Source organism: Somniosus microcephalus, chromosome 22 (assembly GCF_052327205.1).
Source record: "Somniosus microcephalus isolate GS21.2 chromosome 22, FLI_Smic_1.0, whole genome shotgun sequence".
Classification (NCBI taxonomy): Eukaryota; Metazoa; Chordata; class Chondrichthyes; order Squaliformes; family Somniosidae; genus Somniosus; species Somniosus microcephalus.
This window is the reverse complement of record NC_141008.1, coordinates 64577912-64599479: the sequence shown is the minus strand read 5'-3', so window position 1 is coordinate 64599479 and position 21568 is coordinate 64577912. Positions and strand designations below refer to the sequence as shown.

The following is a 21568-nucleotide window of genomic DNA, read 5'->3' as shown; positions in this document are numbered from 1 at the left end:
TGTTGATGTTTCTGGCACATAACCATCAAATCTATTGTCTGGTCATGTGCAATAATTTGGCATGAATTGTAAATTCTGATGCAAGGGTTGTAACTCAAAGGATATCACAGTAATCCGGCAAAGAATCCTGGTATTGTAATTGAAAACACAGCTTTCCCAGATGTACAGAGAGTTTTGTTCATCAGTTGCACTCAAACAACAATGGATCCCTTTGATGTGGATTGGTATTACTAGTTATTCAAAAGCAAAAATCAACACGTACCTTTGAGTGACAGTTAACTCCTACAAAACATTTCAATCTAAAAATATTTAAATTGAACTCCTGTAATATTTAAGGATCTTGTACTTTATTTTAGTTATGCAGGACTGGGAGAACTTACCTGAGCATGCATCTTTTGCAGTTTCTCGCCTGAGAGGTCTGTATACTATGGCCCAGAAATTCGGGTCTCCACAGGTGAGTATGCACGGGGTACTCACCTGTAGGCCGAATGGAAGTGCCGGTTTTCTGCATGCACTGCGCATGTGCGGGAAACCGGCACTTCCGATCCTCTGAACGAAGGGGTTCAGAGTTTGAACGTGTGCGGAGAGGCTGCGCGTGCGCTTTGAACTTAGGTTTTATTTGCAGGTTTTCCCGGGATCGTAAGCCTGCAGGATTTAGAAATGTAAAAAGCAGGCGTAAGGCCTGTTTTTTACAAGGTAAGTGGTCAATTAATTAAAATTAAAACATTTTTTCCACAGGTTTATTATTTTTAAATACTTTAAAGCAAGGTAAGTTTATTTTTAGCCCAGTTAGAATATAAAATTACTAGCTGAAGTGCCCGGCGGTGCCGAGGCTTTTTCGAGGGCATGATTGCGGCTCTGAGAGACGGCCGGCGGCCGAGCCCCGCCCCCCCCCCCGGCCGAGCGCGGAACAGAGACGCCGCGTCTCACCTGCTCCTGCTGCGCGCGCACCCTGACCCTCGTGGCTGACGCCGTTGCCCTGGGTAACGTGACACGGCGGGGGCGGGGGGTGAGGAGCTTAGCAGCAGCCCAGTTACCTAGCTTGGGCCTGGCTGGGCAAGAAAGGCCCAGGCTGTCAGGCCTAAGAAAAAAACGGGCAAAGGTAGGAAAAAGAATGTTCAGGTTAGATAAAATATTTACAAATGAGTGATTTATTTTAAAAGAATTTAATAAATTGAATTTTATTTTGCTGGAAATGTATATTTGAAAAGAAAGACGCAGAAAGCAGGAAAAAGAATGGAAGCAAGATGGCGGCGACTCTCCTCGGTTCAGAACGATAAGGCCCACCCACACACGCACCGATTGGTCGACCGTCAGGTCACCAAAGCGTAGGATTGGTCAATCGTCCCGTCACTCGGCCGTAGGAGGGCCCGGCCGCACGCGGCAGCAAGCCTCCGTACGATTGGTCGACCTCGAGGTCACTCTGTCGCTAATGAGCGGATAATGAGATGCTAATGAGCGGAATGTTGAAGGTTTTTGGGATACCGCGGGCGCGATTTTAGCCCAGCCGAAACGTAAATACGCTTAAAACCGTCTCGGAAGCGTAAGCTTTCTTTGGAGGTAACGCGCGCGTAGGTACGCCCTGTAACTTTCGAGCGCATAGCCCGCCAGACGCACAGGCGATGACAGACAGAAAGACAAACAGATCGACCGATTTATATATACAGATAGATGTTTTCAAAAATTTAAATTATTGTTTAAAATAGTTAATGTAATTTATAGTTTATTTAAAAAATGTGATTTAAAAAAAAAAAAAAAAATTATTTGAAGGTTTACTGCTATTTTGGGGCCGTAGCATTCAAGTTTTGACAGGTCTTCCTGTCAATCTTATGAATGGGCTTTTCCCTCCTCCGATTGGCTGCCCATGGCTCACGTGATCCCAGGGGACGCATCGTACTAACTACGTCCCTGGGACACGCAAGCACAGCGCGCCGGCATCTGGGCCAGGCCCCGGAGCGGAATTCCACGGGGCCCTACAGCTCAACGGCCGGCTAAGTGCAGGTCGGGGGCTTACACCTGCGGGAAGCCCCCGACCCGAATTTCTGGGCCACAAGCTATGTCTTATATTTTTCAGCAAAACTAGTTTAACATGCAAGAGTCATGTGTTTACATTACTCATTTCAAGGAAGCTTTGATTGGTGTCCACAACAATCACAGAAGCAGTCAGTTTAGAAAAAAATTAATTTGTCTTAATGATTGTAATGAAATGTGCTCAATCCAAGGTTAACAGGATGATACTAGAGCAAAGCCAATTATGGACACTTTCTGCTTGTGATCGGATTTTTGGCTTGAAAATAGAAATAAAAACATGCTACAATTCATTTGCCACATTCCTTCCACGGGGGTTATGAAATCTACATTACACGCTAATTGTACTTAGATTTTTCTCTGCACTATCCTGCCCTTTGTTAATATAGCAATTTTAATCCTTTCAGCATCCTTGAGAAGAAAACATTTCCTATGGTTCTGCGTCAATCTTTACAGCAGAGCTACTTGATTGTAAAATTTTAACGCCTGGTTGAAAACTTGCTCCAAAGGCCAGTTAAGTTTTTTAATCCAAAGTTGGTCCCCATCTGCAAAGTGGGTGCTGATACCTAGTATGCATAAAAAGGGTAAGTGACATGAACTTTTAAAAATAAGCTATAAGGCTATATTAGGAAAAAATAATAAAAGTTAAAATAATAAAGCAGTAGGCATAAGTATGGGTAAGGCAAGAATTGCAGAAGCAGAAATGTTTGAGAATTATTTTAGTTGTTTTAAGTTTAATACGACAATAATAAAGCTCTTCCTGACAACTCAGTTTGCAGCTCAAACGTAATTTGATCGCTTTAGTGTCATATGTGTGTGAACAGAAAGATAACCAGTTGAGAGTCTGGAATTTCCCAAAACTGTCAGCAGTCTAACCATTAAAAAAAATGAAGATTTCCTGACACGGGTCTTTTCAGAAAATTCGCACTGGACTGTAAAATGAAAGGGCGAACATCGTAAGACACCCACTGCTGCACATCCATTTAATTTGAAAAACTCTCAGTGCTGTCTGAGGATCAATAGATAAGAAATATTTCTAAATATTCATACATGCCAAGAATGAATATTTCCTAACCTTTGACCATGCATTCTCTACTTAAACATTGCCTAAGGCAATCATTTTCATTTTGTATTAACACATCTCCCAGTGCTCCTGACAAGTCAGAGGGTAGGCTGCTTTATAACAATAATGGGTGTTCATACCATGTAAAGCATAGCGTCAGAGCAGTTGATTTACAATGACTGAACAAGTAAAATAACAGTTTTATTAAATAACATTTTACTGGGCTCTGGGGACTGAACCCATGAATCTGGCCATTATTTGATTTTTTTTTTTAAAAACTTAAATACCTATATAAAGTTTTTGAAATTTGTCCTCTAGCTTTTCTTCAAATAATGTTGAAGAAACATCCAAATAAAATTTGTTGGAGATAGAGAAAAACGTTTTATTTGGGTTTCTTAAATGCTACTACTGCATTCTGGGAAATTGTGCACACAACATATGCTCGATCTGCCATCATCTACAGTCACGACACTGGATAAAAATATGGGCCCGGAATTTGTGGTCGGCAGCGAGGTTGTAGACAGGACGTGCACACCATGTGCAAGATTTTTTATATATCGATATCATATGTTTCAATATAAAAACATTTGCACATAGCACTGATTATACGCCTGATCACGGAGGGGTTGGGGGGGGGGGGGGGGGGGGGGCGGGCGGGCGGGTGGTGGAGATAGTAGTAGGTATCTTGGCTATTAATGCTACACTGCCATGCTCCAAGCACGGTTAACAATACTTTGGTTGATTTAATTAATCATGAAGTAAATCTTAGACTGATGCGCCATCAATTACTCAAAAGACTGAAGTTGAGCGAGTAACAATCAGGCTTTTATTAACTAAAGAATGAAGGTCTTGTCTCGAGTGGTCGACCCGTCCAGAATACTAAGGGACTGGGAGGTAGTCACTTATATACCTGGAATAGTGGGAGGAGTCAGCCGAGGCATGTCCAGACCTGTACCTAGTGGAATACACATACAGACACAGACAGGTATGACAGTGGTTTACCACATAGACATAGAATAATAAATATACCAACGGTTCAGCTAAAAATCTTGAGAATAGAGAGCTACTGGAAAACCTTCAGCAAAGTTCTGAAGTCACATTCCTCCATTAATTTTGAAAACATTTTCCCCAAACAACTGCAAAGTATTAACTTGAATTAAAATAAAATATATATATAGTGATGTACATTTTGCTTTCACAAGAAGCTGAACTAGTTCAAGTCAACTCAAAGATTGGTCACTGTGACCAAATTTTCTATCCAAAAAGCTTTTAAAAAATGATTCCTTTTGTTTTCATTGCTTCTTTTCTAGTTTAGTCTTCCCTTTTTTCCCAGATCTTTCAGCTCTATCAATACAGACACATACATGTTATAAGTAGCTTTTATGACATCACCACCTGCTGCTACTTTTAACCACGAGCACTTTATGGTTCTACATTATTTTTAAAACTTCACTCTTCCACTGTGTAAAATGGCTGAAATCAAAACCAAGCTGTTACTTTTACCTAGACAAAGTTAAGGTTTCAAACAAATTATTTGCTTAATAAAAATGTGATCTGAAATGTTATAGCGTAACACAACAGTTTAAAAAAACACATTTATACCTGAATCAATTATAGGGCTGTGACTTGGACAAAGAGTACATTCAGCTCTGCTCCCTTCCTCAGTCAGCTTACTGGAGGTTGTGCCAAAATCACGCCTCCATGCACTCACTTATTAGGTACTCAACCACGTACTGGTAGTTTGTGTTCTCATTTTCTCCACAAGACAAGCTTCTGATTTTAGCCACAGCATCCAATGGTGGAGCTGCAGAAGTCAGATGCTGCCCCACAGGAAGGTAGTTTTTTTTTTTTTTTTTAAGTCAGACATGAAGCCAAATCAAGCCAATCCTACACAGCAAGCAGCTGTTCGATAACAATATAAACCAAGACCATAGAGCAATTTGCCTACCCACTCAAGGGTGTAGTGGAGGGTGCACTTGGGTACAGAGTATCTCCTCCAAATAAGAAGTGGGTAACGTCCTGATTCCAAAATCACAAGACAGCAAATTACATAGGGTAAGGCACTATAAGCAGCTACCTTCTGCTGAAGATTATATAGTCCTGTGGAAGTAATGAAGACCTATTTTTTGCAATGCATTATTCTAATTTTGGTATACACACTAAAAAACCATATCTGGGAAAGGCATCATAGAAGAGTGAAAAATCAATTTTTTTCTGGCGGATGGGGAATTATCCTAGAACCCCTAAGAAATAAAATCCCATGCATGATGGACAGTAAATCCATTTCTAAAATTGACACTACACCACTATCCATCCCCTTGAGCGGATGTGAATGGTGTTTAACATGGGAAGACTAGAAAATGGTAAACAAAAGTACAGATATAGATTAAAGCATCGTGGGCTATAGAAAATAGGATTATGGGCTGGTCCAAGCTACAGGCCTTACATAAATTGCTAAGAATTTTATACAAACTTTACCATAGAAGGATTAATTTTGCTTGTGTCAGCTTGGCTCAGTGGTAGCACTCTTACCCCAATCAGAAGATCATGGCTTCAAGCTCCAGTCCAAGACTTGAGCTCAAAATGTAGAATGACACTTCAGTGCAGTATTCAGGGAGTGAACTATTGTTGGGAAGTATTGCTTTTACGACCCAATATTAAACCAAGTCTGCTTGTTCAGGTGGACGTAAAAGATCCCATGGCAGTAGTCAAAGAAAAGCGATGAGGCCTCCTGGTGTCCTGGTCAATATTTATTCCTCAAGCAGCGCCAGATTAACTGGCTATTTATCTAATTTGCTGTGTACAAACTGGCTGTTCTGCTCGTCTACATAACAACACCGTCTACTCTTCAAATGTAATTAATTGGCTCAAAGTACTTTGGGATATCCTGAGGATGTGAAAGGCTTTATGCAAGTGCAAGCTCTTTTTCTTTCTTTCCAGTCAGTATTATACCCATACTTAGAACCTAGATTTCACCTTAATGCAAGTCAGTGAACAAATTATTAAAGAAAATCTGCAATGTATTACTGAATCAAAGATAAATGGAATAATTAGTCTGAAAGACTAAGTGGAGTTTGGTTAAAACTTTACTGCTAAGATCAGGAAGAGCTCTAATAAATAGAAAAATTACTTGTGAGTAAACAGATATGGTAACGTTACCATTTGTTCTAGGTAAGTGATTAAATATTTTAAAATAAACATACACATATGATCTTCTCTCAATTGCTGCAAAAATTCCATACATTTCAAACTAGAATAGAAAAAATAACTAACCCTCAAAATTTCATATCCCTAAAAGAGTGAAGTAACTCTGATGAGCAGTTTGCTTGATTAAAAAAAATGTAAGTTTAAAATTCTTAATTTTAATGGAACTTCTGCAAGGGATTGTAGAAAGAGTATATCATGAGGTATATACAGGAGACTTTGGTTTATCCGGAGGTTGTATGTCCGGAAACCTCGATCTACCGGCAGAAATCAGGAGCCGTTCTGTTAGGTTGTTTTTCTTCTCGTGGCTTTGTTTTCCAACAGTCGGGCTTTGGAAAGTCTCTCTGAAGCTGTTGCTAAGCTACAGAGACACTTCCAAGGTACGGGCCGACTGTTTGAAGCTGTTGCTAAGCAACAGTGTTTGTTGTCAGATACGGAGATGAAAATCTCCGTATGCTTCAACATTAACTTTGTATGTCCGGCAGTTTTGATAGATCGGCAACAGCTCGGTCACGTCGGTGCCAGATATAACAAAGTTTCCTGTAATAACCAAATTTGCTACATATTTTACACATAAAAACATTGGCCCAGAAATTTGGGTCTCCACAGGTGAGTACGCGCTGGGTACTCACCCGTAGGCCCGATGGAAGTGCAGGTTTCCTGCATGCACTGCGCATGTGCGGGAAACCGACACTTCCGATCCCCTGAATGAAGGGGTTCAGAGGGCGAACGCGTGCGCGGGGGAGGCTGCGCGTGCGCATCAAACTTAGTTTTTTTTTTTAAAAACAGGTTTCGCCAAGATCGTAAGCCTGCAGGATTTAGAAATGTAAAAAGGTGTAAGGCCTGCTTTTTACAAGGTAAGTGGTGAATTAATTAAAATTAAAACATTTTTTCCACAGGTTTATTATTTTTAAATACTTTAAAGCAAGGTAAGTTTATTTTTAGCCCAGTTAGAATATAAAATTATTTTTTCAAAAATTTAAATTATTGTTTAAAATAGTTATTTCATGTAATTTGTAGTTTATTTAAAAAATATGATTTTAAAAAAATTATTTGAATGTTTAGTGCTATTTTGGGGCCATAGTATTTATAAGTCTTGACAGCTCTTCCTGTCAGACTTATGAATGGAGCATTCCCTGCTCCGATTGGCTGCCCATGTCCCACGTGATGCTAGGGGACGCATTGAACTAACTGCGCCCCTGGGATACGCAAGCACTGCGCGCCGGCTGCTGGACCAGGCCCCGGATCGGAATTCCACGGGGCCCTACAGCTCAACGGCTGGCGCGCTAAGTGCAGGTCGGGGGCTTGCACCCGCGGGAAGCCCCTGACCCGAATTTCTGGGCCATTGCATCTAACATGCTTTTTTCCTGTCACATTTCAGGTATCACATTACATGTGCATATTTCTGTGCCACATCTGCATCTTATTCCATATCCATATTAACAGTAACAGGTCATAATTGTACAGGTAGGGAACATATCAATCAGCAAGCAGAATGAAACGCACCACTGGTGAAGTTCAAACAAGAACAGAAATCTAAAAATAGGAAGTCAGCAACAGCTACCAATTAAAAAAATGACAAACCAATCAAATTGCTCAAACTATTGTTTGAAAATCCTTTCGGCCACCAACTTAGATTCTCCACTTAACCTAAGCACATACTAATAGGAATAAGATTTGTAACATAATAAAGAAATTTAAGAAATACAAAATTGACACAAAATTAATCAAACTTAGCTAATTAATACAAATGTCTATCTCTAACATTTTCCATTGGAGGCCTATGCCTATGTAAGAAGCCCGAGCCCCAAATTCATGCAGGTACACGGGCTGAACAGACTATTCAATCAGGGTAGCAGCCTACATCTCCTAGCATACACCTGTACCTACAACTTCTAGAAATGTTCATGATCGACTTGTGATTCTCCCCCCCCCCACCCCCATGCCTCATGATTCTTCAGACTCACGGGTGTATTTGGACACGCATTTCTTTCTTGAATGCAATTGACAACACACACACACACACACACCTCACTTCCTTCATGCATATTTTATAATGTACTCACCTCATTGGACTGTTTGCCACTATAAGACATTTTCTTGATAGCCACCACTTCATTAGTGCGAACATCTCGTGCCTATAAGATTTAAAATCATGTATTACCAAGTTTGTTTAAGAAACTAATTTGAATATTGAACCAAAAGTAACAGTGCAGTAGAGAACATAACAATATGGCCCGAATGAAACATTTTTGGCCAAACATGGGCTGACCTTTGAAACTACAAAACAAATTGTTTTCTGCCAATTTTCTTTGAACTGTTTAAAAACTAAGAACTAACCCCTAATAAAATCATTCCCAATAGATTACTCACTTTACTCTCCATGTAATTGAACATTTCTCAACTGTGTTTTTCTTCCTTCATTAGAATAATTTGGGAATTCTTAAACATTATTTTGCAATCTAGAATGTAGAATTTCAAATATACCTGCAAGAGTTAGGGGCACTATATTGTATTGTTGCTACTTCATAACCTCAGAGTGGTTTCACACAACTTAAATCAACATGGCCAAAGAACTACCACCATTAAGGGGCAAAACAGGCAAGTACAAAAAGATAGAACGGATAATCACGATAAAAGAACAGAACTTATATTAACACAGGAAGAAAAAAGTAAAACTTAAGTGAAATTTTTCATGTAAAAAGGTGGGGGGGGGGGGGGGAAGCTTTATGACAGATTAGATAACTAACAGCTACCTGCCATATCAGGATATTTAAAAATATTACGTCAAAAAACTGCATACAGGCTACCTAAATTGCTAGCCTTCTGTCCCCAATTAAGAATTAGCATTAAATAATGTCACTATATCCTCATTGATCACTATAACGTCATTAAATAGCGGGATGGTGCTGGAAGATATTATCTAAAGTGCAACTATGTGAACACATATACTCATATTGCAGTTTGTTGTCTGTCTTGGCTTGGTTGCAGAGAGGCAAGTAGTTGCTGCTGAAATGCCAAGCTTCCAGCTGGTGAAACTACCATTTGATGGTACATGTTGGGGACAATGCACTTAGACACTTTAACTAGTAGCCATGCCATGTAAAAGATCCCATGGCACTATTTGAAAAGTGGGAGAGTTTAACTGGTATCGTGGCTGATATTTAGCCCTCAACGAACATCACACTGCTGTTTGTGGGACCTTGCTGTGCGCAAATTTGCTGTCCGTACAGTACATCAGTGACGACACTTCAAAAAAATACTTATTTGGCTGTGAAGCACCCAAGGGTGTCCTGAGGTCGTGAAATGTGCAATATAAATGCAAGTTCGTTCTTCTTTTCTTGTCAGGAATCTGACCAATTAGTGATTATCCTCTGGGGGAGCGAGAATAAAGGGGGAAGCTAAGTGAGTCTCTTAGTTGGCTCCAAGGTGATACTTCCAGCCACAGAAGATTGGATCTCTGTGACAGACACGGTAATCTGGTACTGAACTCGGGTGGTCTGAGGTACTCCAGGTCACTGTTAATGGTTGACCAGCTAATGTGACACACTATTGGAACAATAAAAGGTACAGTTGTCAGGAAGGGCTGTGATTCTTCCCACTGTGCTCCACAGAACTCTAAGATAGTGCCCTAACAGGTAGGATGGTACCAGCTGGGTAAACAGTAGAATTCTCAAAAATTAAATTAAATTAATCAAACACAACCTGTTCTTTACCAATTCATGCTGACTTCCCCCCCCCCCCCCCCCCAACCCGGCTAAGCCTGCTAATTGTTCATTAATTTCATTCCGTCTTATAGACAACAACAACCTGTATTTATATAGCACCTTTAACGTAGTAAAACATCCCAAGGCATTTCACAGGAGTGTTATAAAACAAAATTTGATGCTGAGTCACATAAGGAGAAATTAGGGCAGATGACCAAAAGCTTGGTCAAAGAGGCAGGTTTTAGGGTGCGTCTTAAAGGAGGAAAGAGAAGTAGAGAGGCGGAGAAGTTTAGGGAGGGAATTCCAGAGTTTAGGGCCGAGGCAGCTGAAGGCACAGCCACCAATTGTGGTGTATGTGCCTTTAAGAGCCCGTGTACTGTAATGCCGGTAGTGGCCACTCGGGCTATATAAGCCTGTATAGTGTCTTGTATCTTTTAGTTCACCTCCAGACTTTGTCCAGTAAACACCTGTTAAACCAACTCCTGCATTCCGTGTCTCCATTAACACACGGATACAACAGTGGCGACGAATTGGAAACGGACTTACCTGCAATTCGGCAGCACCTCAAGGAGATCGATTCCTCAGGCGAAGGTCGAAGAAAAAAAACAAAAAAAAACTGTGGTTTCACCAGCTAGCCGGGCTGGTGGCAGGTACTGCAATAATCCTTCCTGGGCGGTGGGCTGGGGCTCGATCGGCTGGCTCTGCAGCGGGGCCGAGCAGCGAAGGCGGAGGCAAACAGAGACGAAGGGTGGAGCACTCGGGAGGTGGCCAGCTCTGCAAAGCAGGTCGGCGTTCGGACCAAGCAGAGGGAGGGAAAAGTCCCAGAGAGTCCGGCGGGAACGAGTCCCCGACTATTAAAAATATCTGTATAAATAAAAACCGCGGAGAACAGCGTTGTCAGCAGCGACAGTGGCGGGAAAGGCGCCATTTTTTTTCTCTCGGCAGGGAAGAAAGGAAAGCGCGGGAGGCGCCATTTTTTTTTTCAGGATGCCTAAGACTGGCAATATTACTGCTTTCGATAGTGATGTAGAGGATTGGACCACATATGTGGAAAGAGTGGAGGTATATTGCACAGCGAATGCAATAGAGGATGATAAAAAGGCATCGATACTTCTAAATCTAATGGGCGCAAAGACATACGGGCTGTTGCGAAACTTAATCACTCCAGCCAAACCGATGGACAAGAATTTTAAGGAGATTGTTGATACCCTACAGGAGCACTTAAACCCAACACCGCTGCTGATAGCAGAACGATTCAAATTCTTCAGGAGGAATCAGCACAAGAGGGAAAGTAACGCTGATTACCTCACCAAATTAAGGAAGCTGTCAAAGCACTGCCAATTCGGAGCAGGACTGGCAGATTCTCTTCGAGACAAATTCGTCTGCGGTCTCCTAAGTGAAGGAACACAGAAAAGACTACTTTCTGAGAAAGATTTAACACTGGACAAGGCTTTCAGTGTGGCTGTATCATACGAAGCAGCAGCAAGAGGAGCTGCAGAGATACAGCAAAAGCCACAGGACTTCGGCACCCATGAAATGACACAGGGTTTTGAGAGGTGTTATCGCTGCGGCAGATCCACCCATGACCAGAGGGACTGCTGGTTCAAGGACAAAGCATGCAGGCAATGCGGAAAGATGGGACACATTGCACATGTATGCCGATCTGGAAACAAAAAATCCACTGACAGAAAAAAAATCAATAAGGAAAAGTACAGAAAGGTACAAATGATGACGGACAGTAGCTCCGAAGGCCAGAAGAGCGATAGCGACTCCGGAAACAAGAGACTAAGCTGTCTCAAATTACATAATGTAATTGCCAAAGAAGATTACCAGACCATTTGGGTTACCCTCACGATAGCGGGGTCCCCAGTTAAAATGGAGCTAGATACAGGATCAGCTCTGACCGTCATAAGTCGACGGGATTACGAGCGGCTATTTCCGCATATACCTTTGAAAGACACATCCATTATCTTGAAAACATATACAGGGCAGAAAGTATACCCCAGAGGGAAAATAAGGGTGCCTGTTGTATACAACGGCAAGGAAATACAGAAGTTGTATTTATACGTTCTGTAAGATGGTGGTCCACCGCTGTTGGGACGTGAATGGATCAGGAAGATACGTTTAGACTGGCACGCCATTCAGGCACTGACGGTGACCAGTAAGAAAAAAAATGATGATGACGTCATACCTAAACGATTAAAAGACATCTTGGCCAACGCCAAAGTAGTGTTCCAACAGGAATTAGGAACCTTGAAAGGCGTCACTGCCTCAATAAAAGTGGAAGATGCGGCAATTCCCAAGTTTTTTAAGGCAAGGCCGGTGCCATACGCAATTCGTCCAGCAGTCGAGGCAGAGCTGTAGAATTTGGAAAAGACAGGCGTGTTATCCAAGATAGATTGGAGTGAGTGGGCAACACCCATCGTCCCGGTCATGAAGAAAACGTTGAATAATGATAAATCTGAAGAACAGAGAAAAATTCGCATCTGTGGGGACTTCAAGGTGACTGTAAGGCCGGTCCTTCACACGGTACAGTATCCTCTTTTTCGCCTCACTATCCGGAGGGAAACGTTTCACCAAAATTGACTTGGCACAGGCATATCTACAGATGGAGGTTGAGGAGGCCTCTAAAAAGTATCTCACGATAAACACACACAAAGGCCTGTACCAGTACAATCGACTGGTTTTCGGAGTAGCATCAGCTCCAGCTATCTGGCAAAGAGCTATGGAGCAAGTCCTGCAAGGGATTCCGGGGACTCAATGCTACCTAGACGACAGCCTTGTAACAGGAGAAAACGACAACGAGCACCTTGCCAATTTGGAGCAGGTGCTCACTAGGCTGAGAGAACGGGGCTGTGGTAAACCACTGTTTGTATTCCACTGTGTACATGCCTGTACATGCCTCGGCTGACTCCTCCCACGAGTCCAGGTATAAAGGTGACTGCTCCACAGTCCCTCTGTATTCTGGACCGGTCGACCACTCGAGGCACACCTTCATTCTCTTGTTAATAAAAGCCTGTTAGTTACTCGCTTAATCTCAGTCTTTTGAGTTATTGATAGCGCATCAATTTTATTAACAAGATTTTTATAATGGAGAAGATCCTCACACCAGCATGCCTGGACTTAGACCATCGGGAGGCGGACTCATCCACCAAGTTTACTCACTGGCTTAGGCGTTTTGAAAAATTCCTGATCGCCTTCGCTGCAACGGTCAAATCGGACGAGGACAAACTGGATGTCCTGACCTCCAAAGTGAACCACCGAGTGTACTCGGTCATCCAGGACGCGACCTCGTACGCGGATGCTATCAAGCTCCTCAAGGACCAGTACACGCGCCCAGTGAACGAGGTGTACGCTAGGCACCTCCTGGGGAGTCGTAAACAACAACCTGGGGAATCGACCGAGGAATACCTTCAGGCACTGTCTGTGCTTGGCCGGGCCTGTGGTTGTAAGGATGTAAAGGCCGCCGTGTACACAGAGGAACTTATCCGGGACGCTTTTGTAGCGGGCCACAGGTCCAATTACACCCGACAGCGACTGTTGGAGCAGAGTGACCTCGATCTCAACAAGGCCTCTGAACTCGCACTATCATTGGACGCAGCCTACCGGGGCATGGACGCCTACTCCTCTGCACCGTGGACGCCGCGGGGAACGACAGCCTGGGACACGGTAGGACCGTCTCATAGCGCCGTGCCACCCCAGCCACGACCCAACTACCGCAGCAGTGTCCCAAGGCCAGACAGCAGTGCCCCAAGGCCAGAAATGCCACTTCTGTGGCCAGGCCAAACACTCCAGAGCGCGCTGCCCGGCGAAAAATGCGATCTGCTCGGGCTGCGGGAAGAAGGGACACTACGCCAGCGTCTGCAGAGCCAAAGCCACCCCGAACCCCAGCAGCGCCGCGTGTGGGCCGCCATCTTGGGCCTCCCCAGCCATGTGCGAACCACCGGAACAGCAGCCATTTTGGACGCCTCCAGCCACATGGGGATCATGGACGCCGCCATCTTGGACGACAGCCGGGACACAACAGGCTCCCAACACCGCTTCATCTGATACCCGCAGCGACATACCGACCCCTACGCTGGCTTCCGTTACGCTGGACCAAGCGAGACCGCACCAACGGGCCCGGTCCACAATAGACATTAAGGTAAATGGCCACGAAACAATCTGCCTTTTTGACTCTGGGAGCACGGAGAACTTCATCCACCCCGACACGGTGCGGCGTTGCTCTCTCCCAGTCCTGCCTGCGCACCAGCAGATTTTTATGGCCTCCGAGTCCCAGTCGGCGGACATTGGCGGCTACTGCGTGGTGACACTCGTAGTAGACGGGACTGTGTACGATAATTTTAAACTTCTGGTCCTGCCCCACCTCTGCGCTGCCGTTCTACTGGGGTTAGATTTTCAGTGTCACCTTAAAAGTGTTACGATGGCGTACGGTGGACCCCTCCCCCCACTCACAGTCTGCAGCTTCAAAATTGCCCGCCGCGCACCAGGTGCAACCTCTCCACACTCAGAGTCACCCCCCCCCCCCACTGTTTGCTAACCTCACCCCCGACTGTAAGCCCATCGCCACAAAGAGCAGGCGATACAGTGCCGGGGACAGGGTTTTCATTAAAACCGAAGTGGAGCGGCTCCTGAAGGAGGGGATTAGAGGGCAGCACCAGCCCCTGGCGAGCCCAGGTTGTGGTCATTAAGACCGGCGAGAAGCAGCGCCTGGTCATCGACTACAGCCAGACAATAAATCGCTACACCCTGCTGGACGCTTACCCACTCCCCCGCATAGCTGATATGGTCAACCAGATCGCGCAGTACCGCGTCTTCTCGACCACTGACCTGAAATCAGCGTACCACCAGCTCCCTATCCGCCCTGAGGACCGCCAGTATACTGCCTTTGAGGCAAACGGCCGCCTCTATCACTTCCTTAGGGTTCCCTTTGGCGTCACCAACAGGGTCTCCATCTTCCAAAGGGAGATGGACCGGATGGTCGATCAAAATGCGTTGCAGGCCACTTTCCCATATCTGGACAATGCGCAACCTGCCTTACTCCATTGAGGAGGTCAGGACCATGACCAGGAACTGCCAAGTCTGCGCTGAGTGCAAACCGCACTTTTATAGACCAGACAGGGCTCACCTGATAAAAGCCACTCGCCCCTTATTCCACTGCGTACATGCCTGTACATGCCTCGGCTAACTCCTCCCACGAGTCCAGGTATAAAGGTGACTGCTCCACAGTCCCTCTGTATTCTGGACCGGTCGACCACTCGAGGCACACTTTCATTCTCTTGTTAATAAAAGCCTGTTAGTTACTCGCTTAATCTCAGTCTTTTGAGTTATTGATAGCGCATCAGGGGCCTACGAGCAAATCGCCCCAAGTGCGAATTTTTCCAGAAACAAATATCATATTGTGGCCACATAATTAACGAAGAAGGGTTGCATAAGTCACCTGAAAAAATTGAAGCGGTCATAAAAGCCCCAGCACCTGAAACTGTCTCACAATTAAGGTCGTTCCTGGGATTAATAAATGACTATCATAAATTTTTACCGAACTTGTCAACTGTTCTGCACCCTCTTAACGAACTGCTACAAACGGGAGTAATTTGGAAATGGAGCGAAGACTGTAAACGTGCCTTCCATAAATGTAAAGGCTTGATCACGTCCAAGGAAGTTTTGGCTCATTACAACCCATCACTGCCAATCAGACTGGCGTGTGATGCACCCCCTTACGGCGTAGGAGCGGTATTATCGCATAGATTCCCTGATGGCTCCGGGCGGCCGATAGCTTTTGCGTCACGCTCATTGAACTCAGCTGAGCGTAACTATGCCCAGATCGACAGGGAAGCACTCAGCCTGGTATGGGGAGTGAAGAAATTCAACCATTACCTACACGGACAAAAATTTACCTTGTTGACTGACCATCAACCCCTCGTCTCCATATTCAACCCTAAAAAGGGCGTTCCCATTATGACAGCGCAAAGGCTACAGAGGTGGTCCCTTTTCCTAGGGGCCCACCAATATGACATAGAATACAAAGGATCAAAACAGCATGGAAATGCTGACGGTTTATCGCGTCTACCGTTGCCAACGGTAGAAGAGGCACCTACAGTGGACCCAGTGGAAATGTTCCACTCAACCATAGTGGAATGTCTACCAGTAACAAATTCTACCATTGAAAAGGAAACGAGAAATGACCCGACTCTCTCACGAGTCTACGATTTAACGGTGAAGGGATGGCCAGCACATGGCAAACCACTGTTGCCAGCATTCTCGCAAAGAAGAGAACAGCCGTCAGTGTGCCAAGGAACCTTGATGTGTGGATCCAGAGTGGTGATTCCACCCAAACTCCAGGATAAAGTGCTAAAGGAGCTTCACGAGGGGCATCTGGGTGGAGTGAAAATGAAGAACCTAGCCAGAGCGTTTGTGTGGTGGCCAGGTATCGATGGAGACATCGAAGAAATGACCAAGGGCTGTCTAGGATGCCAGAAGGTCCAAAACGCCCCACCACAAGCCCCTCTACATCCATGGGAGTGGCCCTCATCTCCACGGCAAAGGGTGCAGATCGACTTTGCTGGTCCATTTATGGACTCAATGTTCTTAATCGCGGTTGATGCACACTCCAAGTGGCCGGAGGTAATAAAGATGTCCTCCACCACCACGGAAAAAATCTGCCTGAACAGATCTGTTCTGATAATGGACCACAATTTGTGTCCGAAGAATTCAGGAAGTTCTTAAAAAACAATGGGGTTAAGCACTACACGTCCGCCCCATACCATCCCACCACCAATGGATTGGCTGAAAGGTTTGTCCAGACCTTCAAGAAGGCCATAAAGGCTATGGGTAATGAAGACATTAATCTACAGCATAAGGTAGATAACTTCTTGTTTGCCTACAGGAATGCAACACATGTGGTTACAAACCAAACTCCCGCCATGATGTTTTTCAATAGAAGGCTAAGATGCCGGCTGGATTTGATCAAGCCAAACATCAGAAGGGACGTAGAGAACCAGCAATTTCAAGGCATGAATGAAAGGCCAATTAGAACCTTCCAGATAGGTCAACATGTTTTGGCCCGGGACTACCGTACCGAGAAATGGCAGCCTGGAACTATTTGCACACGACTAGGACCGCTGATGTATACCGTGGACATTGGAGAAAGCATAATAAGGCGCCATGCTGACCAGATCATAAGAGTCATCCGAAAAGGGACAACCTACACCACCACTCTATACGCCTAATGATGAAGCAGAGATACCCATAGTATCTACCTCCGATCTGGTGATACTAGAACCAGATGAACCCGACACTGGCATTCAAGCCGAATCGACCTTGCCAAAAGAACCTACTACACCACCGAGGCGTTATCCGGACCGAGTCAGGAAGCCTCCAGAGAGACTGACTTATAATTGATTAACTGCAGCAAATGTGTAGATTATTGTTCTTGTACACGTTAATAACAATTACTTAAAATGTTATGTACTGGTTGTCTAAAAGGGGAGGAATTGTGGTGTATGTGCCTTTAAGAGCCCCTGTGTACTGTAATGCCGGTAGTGGCCACTCGGGCTATATAAGCCTGTATAGTGTCTTGTATCTGTTAGTTCACCTCCAGACTTTGTCCAGTAAACACCTGTAAACCAACTCCTGCATTCCGTGTCTCCATTAACACACGGATACAACACCAATGGTTGAACGATTAAAATCAGGGATGCTCAAGAGGCCAGAATTATCTCGGGGGGGGGGGGGGGGGCTTGTGGGGCTGGAGGAGATTACAGAGATAGGGAGGGGCGAGGCCATGGAAGGATTTGAAAACAAGGATGAGAATTTTAAAATCGAGGCGTTGTTTAACCAGGAGCCAATGTAGGTCAGCGAGTACAGGGGTGATGGGTGAACGGAACTTGGTGCGAGTTCGGACACGGGAAGCCGAGTTTTGGATTACCTCAAGTTTACGTAGGGTAGAACATGGGAGGCCAGCCAGGAGTTTATTGGAACAATCAAGTCTAAAGGTAACAAAGGCATCAATGAGGGTTTCAGCAGATGATGAGCTGAGGCAAGGGCAGAGACGGGCGATGTTACGGCAGTGGAAATAGGCGGTCTTAGTTATGGTGCGGATAAGTGGTTGAAAGCACATTTCAGGGTGAAATATGACACCAACGTTGCAGACAGTCTGGTTCAGCCTCAGACAGATGCTAGGAAGAGGGATGGAGTCAGTGGCTAGGACCGAAGACAATGGCTTCGGTCTTCCCAACATTTAATTGGAGAAAATTTCTGCTCATCCAGTACTGGATGTCAGACAAGCAGTCTGACAATTTAGAGACAGTGGTGGGTTCGAGAGAAGTGGTAAGTGGTGAGGTAGAAGTGGGTGTCGTCAGTGTACATGTGGAAACTGACCCTATAGACTCTAGGGGCTCGATTTTTATTGAGCTGTTGAGGCGGGATTGGAGGCGTGTGGGGGGTTAAAATTGCAAAATCGGGGGGCACGAACCCATCCCGCCCCCATGCCAGTTTCAAAGGAGGCGGATACCCGAACTGTGCTTGGACCTGCCTCCCCGAGGCGGGAAGGGGATTAGTGCCAATTAACTGCCTGTTAACAGGTAGTTAACAGACAGTTTTTAGCCTAATCCCTATTTTTATCACTGAAGTGTGGGATTCCCGACGGCTCCAAACCACGCCAAGTTAGCGAGGCGGACCATCAGGCTGAAGGGCTTGGAGGGTTCGAGATGTCCGGTGTTCAGCTGAGTGATATGTGCATGAGTGCAGAGGTAAGTATGTTTGGTGTGTGTAAAGTGTTTAAATAAGTTTTACTTACCTTTACAGCCTTCCTTCCTTCAGGTCTCAGGAGTCCCTCATCTCACCGGCACAGAAAGCAGAATGGCTGCGAGCTGTCAAAAGTTGCAGCATTCAGCTTTCTGTTCTGGAGAGATCTCTAAATCAGCCTGAGAGGAAGGAATTAACTTGGAGTACAGATTGTCAGTGTTTGACAGCTTCAAACAGCTGTCAAACGCTGATATTTCATCTGTCAAAAGGTCTTGACAGATGAAATGTCAATCTGTGATGTCACCTGTTGCCGGGTGGCCCTTAATTGGCCTGCTGAGCCCGCTAGGCGGGCTCAACCAGGTCAATCAAGTGAAAATCGCGTGGGTTGGCCACAACTCGATGGCGACGGGACTACAACCCCAAAAGTTGTAGACCCGCCTCCTACACGCCTCCAGCATCAAAATCCAGCCCTAGAAGTTTATCCACAATCAAGGTAGGACAAATTTCCCTATAACAAAAGATATCATGGTTTTGCTTGTGATATCCTTCCCATACGTTGCCATCCATGCCTGCAAGTATCCAGCATTGTATATAGATCAGACAGCTTCAGACATTTTCCCCCTCCCCTACCTCAAGAGTTTTCTGCACTGTCTCTACCCAAGTCCTCCTTTCATTTCAGCAAATGGTCATCTAATTTCCTTCCTTATGCCCCACTATTCCTCTCTAGCTGTGGGTTGACCACCTATGCAGTATTTGTTCTAGGAACCCTTCCTCCCCCATATAGTGCAGTGTGTCTCCAACTGTTTTTCAGCTTTGAGCTCCAGCAAATGCATCTGGAGACACTTCTTACACTTGTGGTTGTCCGGGACTTGGAAATTCAAAGCTGAAAGTAGCTTCAACTCAATTACATGTTAGGCTAAATTCTACTCGATCTGCTGCCTTCACACACTGCTGGTTTCTTGTAACTCAACTTTTCTAAATAACTTGCAGCCTTAACGTAAAAAAAAATCTTCCACCTGAAATTCATGGTCACCTTTTGCATTTCATATGGGAAAATAAAGCATTAATCTGCAGTTTTAAGTGTGGTCCTTGCCACTTGAGCACTGGCCCTTACTCTGAAATGTAGAGTTATGTAACACGGGAGCCTTCTCAAAACACTGGGCAGGCTGATGCGCTGATTTCTACAACCAAGTCCTTTGATAAGGGAATAATACCATTATATTTTCCTGAATTCTGTGTTACGGGCCTATACAATGAAGTGTTTGGTAACGACCGTCAGCATTTAAGCCTTCTATGGTATATACAGTTCATAAACCTTACTGGGATCGCCGCAAAATAAAAAGATGGCTAGAAGAAAAAGTTTCGGCAATAAGAAACTAGATTCCTAACATAACTTACCTATTGAAAGCTAACATGGACGTGGGACTAAAATCCAACAAAGAAAGAGGAACTATGGTTTCAGAGACAGGACAAATTACATACCACAGAAAGAGAAACAAAACCGTACTGCCTACTGCAAGACCATGCTTTAATTATCTTAAATGAAAATACTTACCAGTGTGAGCAGGACATTAAAAAGTGAACTTTTAGGAGCTAGATACTTCATAGGAAGAAGTTTTCTTTGCTTCTATAAATGAATGTAGATACCATTCTAATAACTTTAGTTTTCAATTGCCATAAACTTGGAAAAAGTAAGACAAAATAATTGAGATGGCAAGACTATAAGAGCTTTTCTTTAAGATGTGAAATACAAGGTGGCACAACTTAAAAAATAATTCCGGTTTTGAGGCTCACTAAAATTCATGCTCCAATCACAAAAAATGTCCAGAATGATGAACAAATGTCAACTGGTTTCTTAACTTTTCTTTTAAAAAAAGCATACTTACAAAATAAACTGCTCCAAAGCTGCCATGGCCAATTTCTCGCAAATCCACAAACAACTTTTCGGGATCTTCTCTGTAGAACAGTTCTGCTATTTCTGGGTCCTTTAGGCTTCCTGCTCGGTTGGTTGACGGCATCCTACTGTGCGGTTAGCCGTCTGACTATCTGGGTTCACACTGTCTTAATTCTTGCTGCATCTGCATGAATGAGGCCTCTTGAACATGGGCAACTGCAAAAGAAAAACTGCTTGTTATTAAATATGCAATCCCTCTGAACAAGAATACCCTGAAGAGGAAACTGTGAATTAAACTAATGGTATAATGCAATGACTAAACAAAGAAGAACTGAAATCTGAATTTTTCCCTGGAAACAATTTTAAAACAGTGATATTTAATAAAATTCCAAACATACAATAACATGAACGCACTTGCAGCCTGGCTAGTACAGTGCTAGGCTCCCAACTAGAAGATCCAAATCTGAATCGGACCCTTGATTGTCATGTGAACATGCCTATTCTAACATGAATAGTTCATGATGCTACTTTTCAACCAAGCACAGAACAGTGCAGACAGTAGCCACTGAAGTTCAGCTTCCTGCAATATGCTGTGTGGTGCCGGGGTACAATAGTGAGGATCCAAAAGGCCAACTTTATTTTTCCTTTTAGATGGAGGTGGAAATAGAGGGGAAGAAAAGTTATGACAGACAGTAAGACAACTGAAACTCAGTATTATGCTATACTTCCCGCAAGTAGAACATAAGAAACAAATTTTCTTCACAATTGACATGAATTCACAAGCCATGGCTCAGTGGGTAGCACCCTCGTCTCTGAGTCAGAAGGTTGTGGGTTCAGGTCTCACTCCAGAGACTTGAGCACAAAAATCTAGGCTGGCACTCCAGTGCAGTACTGAGGAAGTGCTGCACTGTTGGAAGTGCCGTCTTT

The 21568-nt window shown here is 44.3% G+C and overlaps 1 protein-coding gene across 3 annotated transcripts in view; it reads right to left on the bottom strand.

Moving 5' to 3' along the window:
• The window catches only part of taok1a (TAO kinase 1a), a 192885-nt gene that overhangs the window by 77249 nt on the left and 94068 nt on the right, over positions 1 to 21568 (bottom strand). For all 3 annotated transcript variants that reach the window (XM_085964957.1, XM_085964956.1, XM_085964958.1), the window contains 2 exons: positions 20634 to 20857; positions 8362 to 8433 (listed from right to left, as the gene is read on the bottom strand). In XM_085964957.1, coding sequence (XP_085821083.1) covers positions 8362 to 8433; positions 20634 to 20765 — 204 coding nt within the window. In that variant the 5' untranslated portion in view covers positions 20766 to 20857. The remainder of the gene's footprint in view (positions 1 to 8361; positions 8434 to 20633; positions 20858 to 21568) is intronic.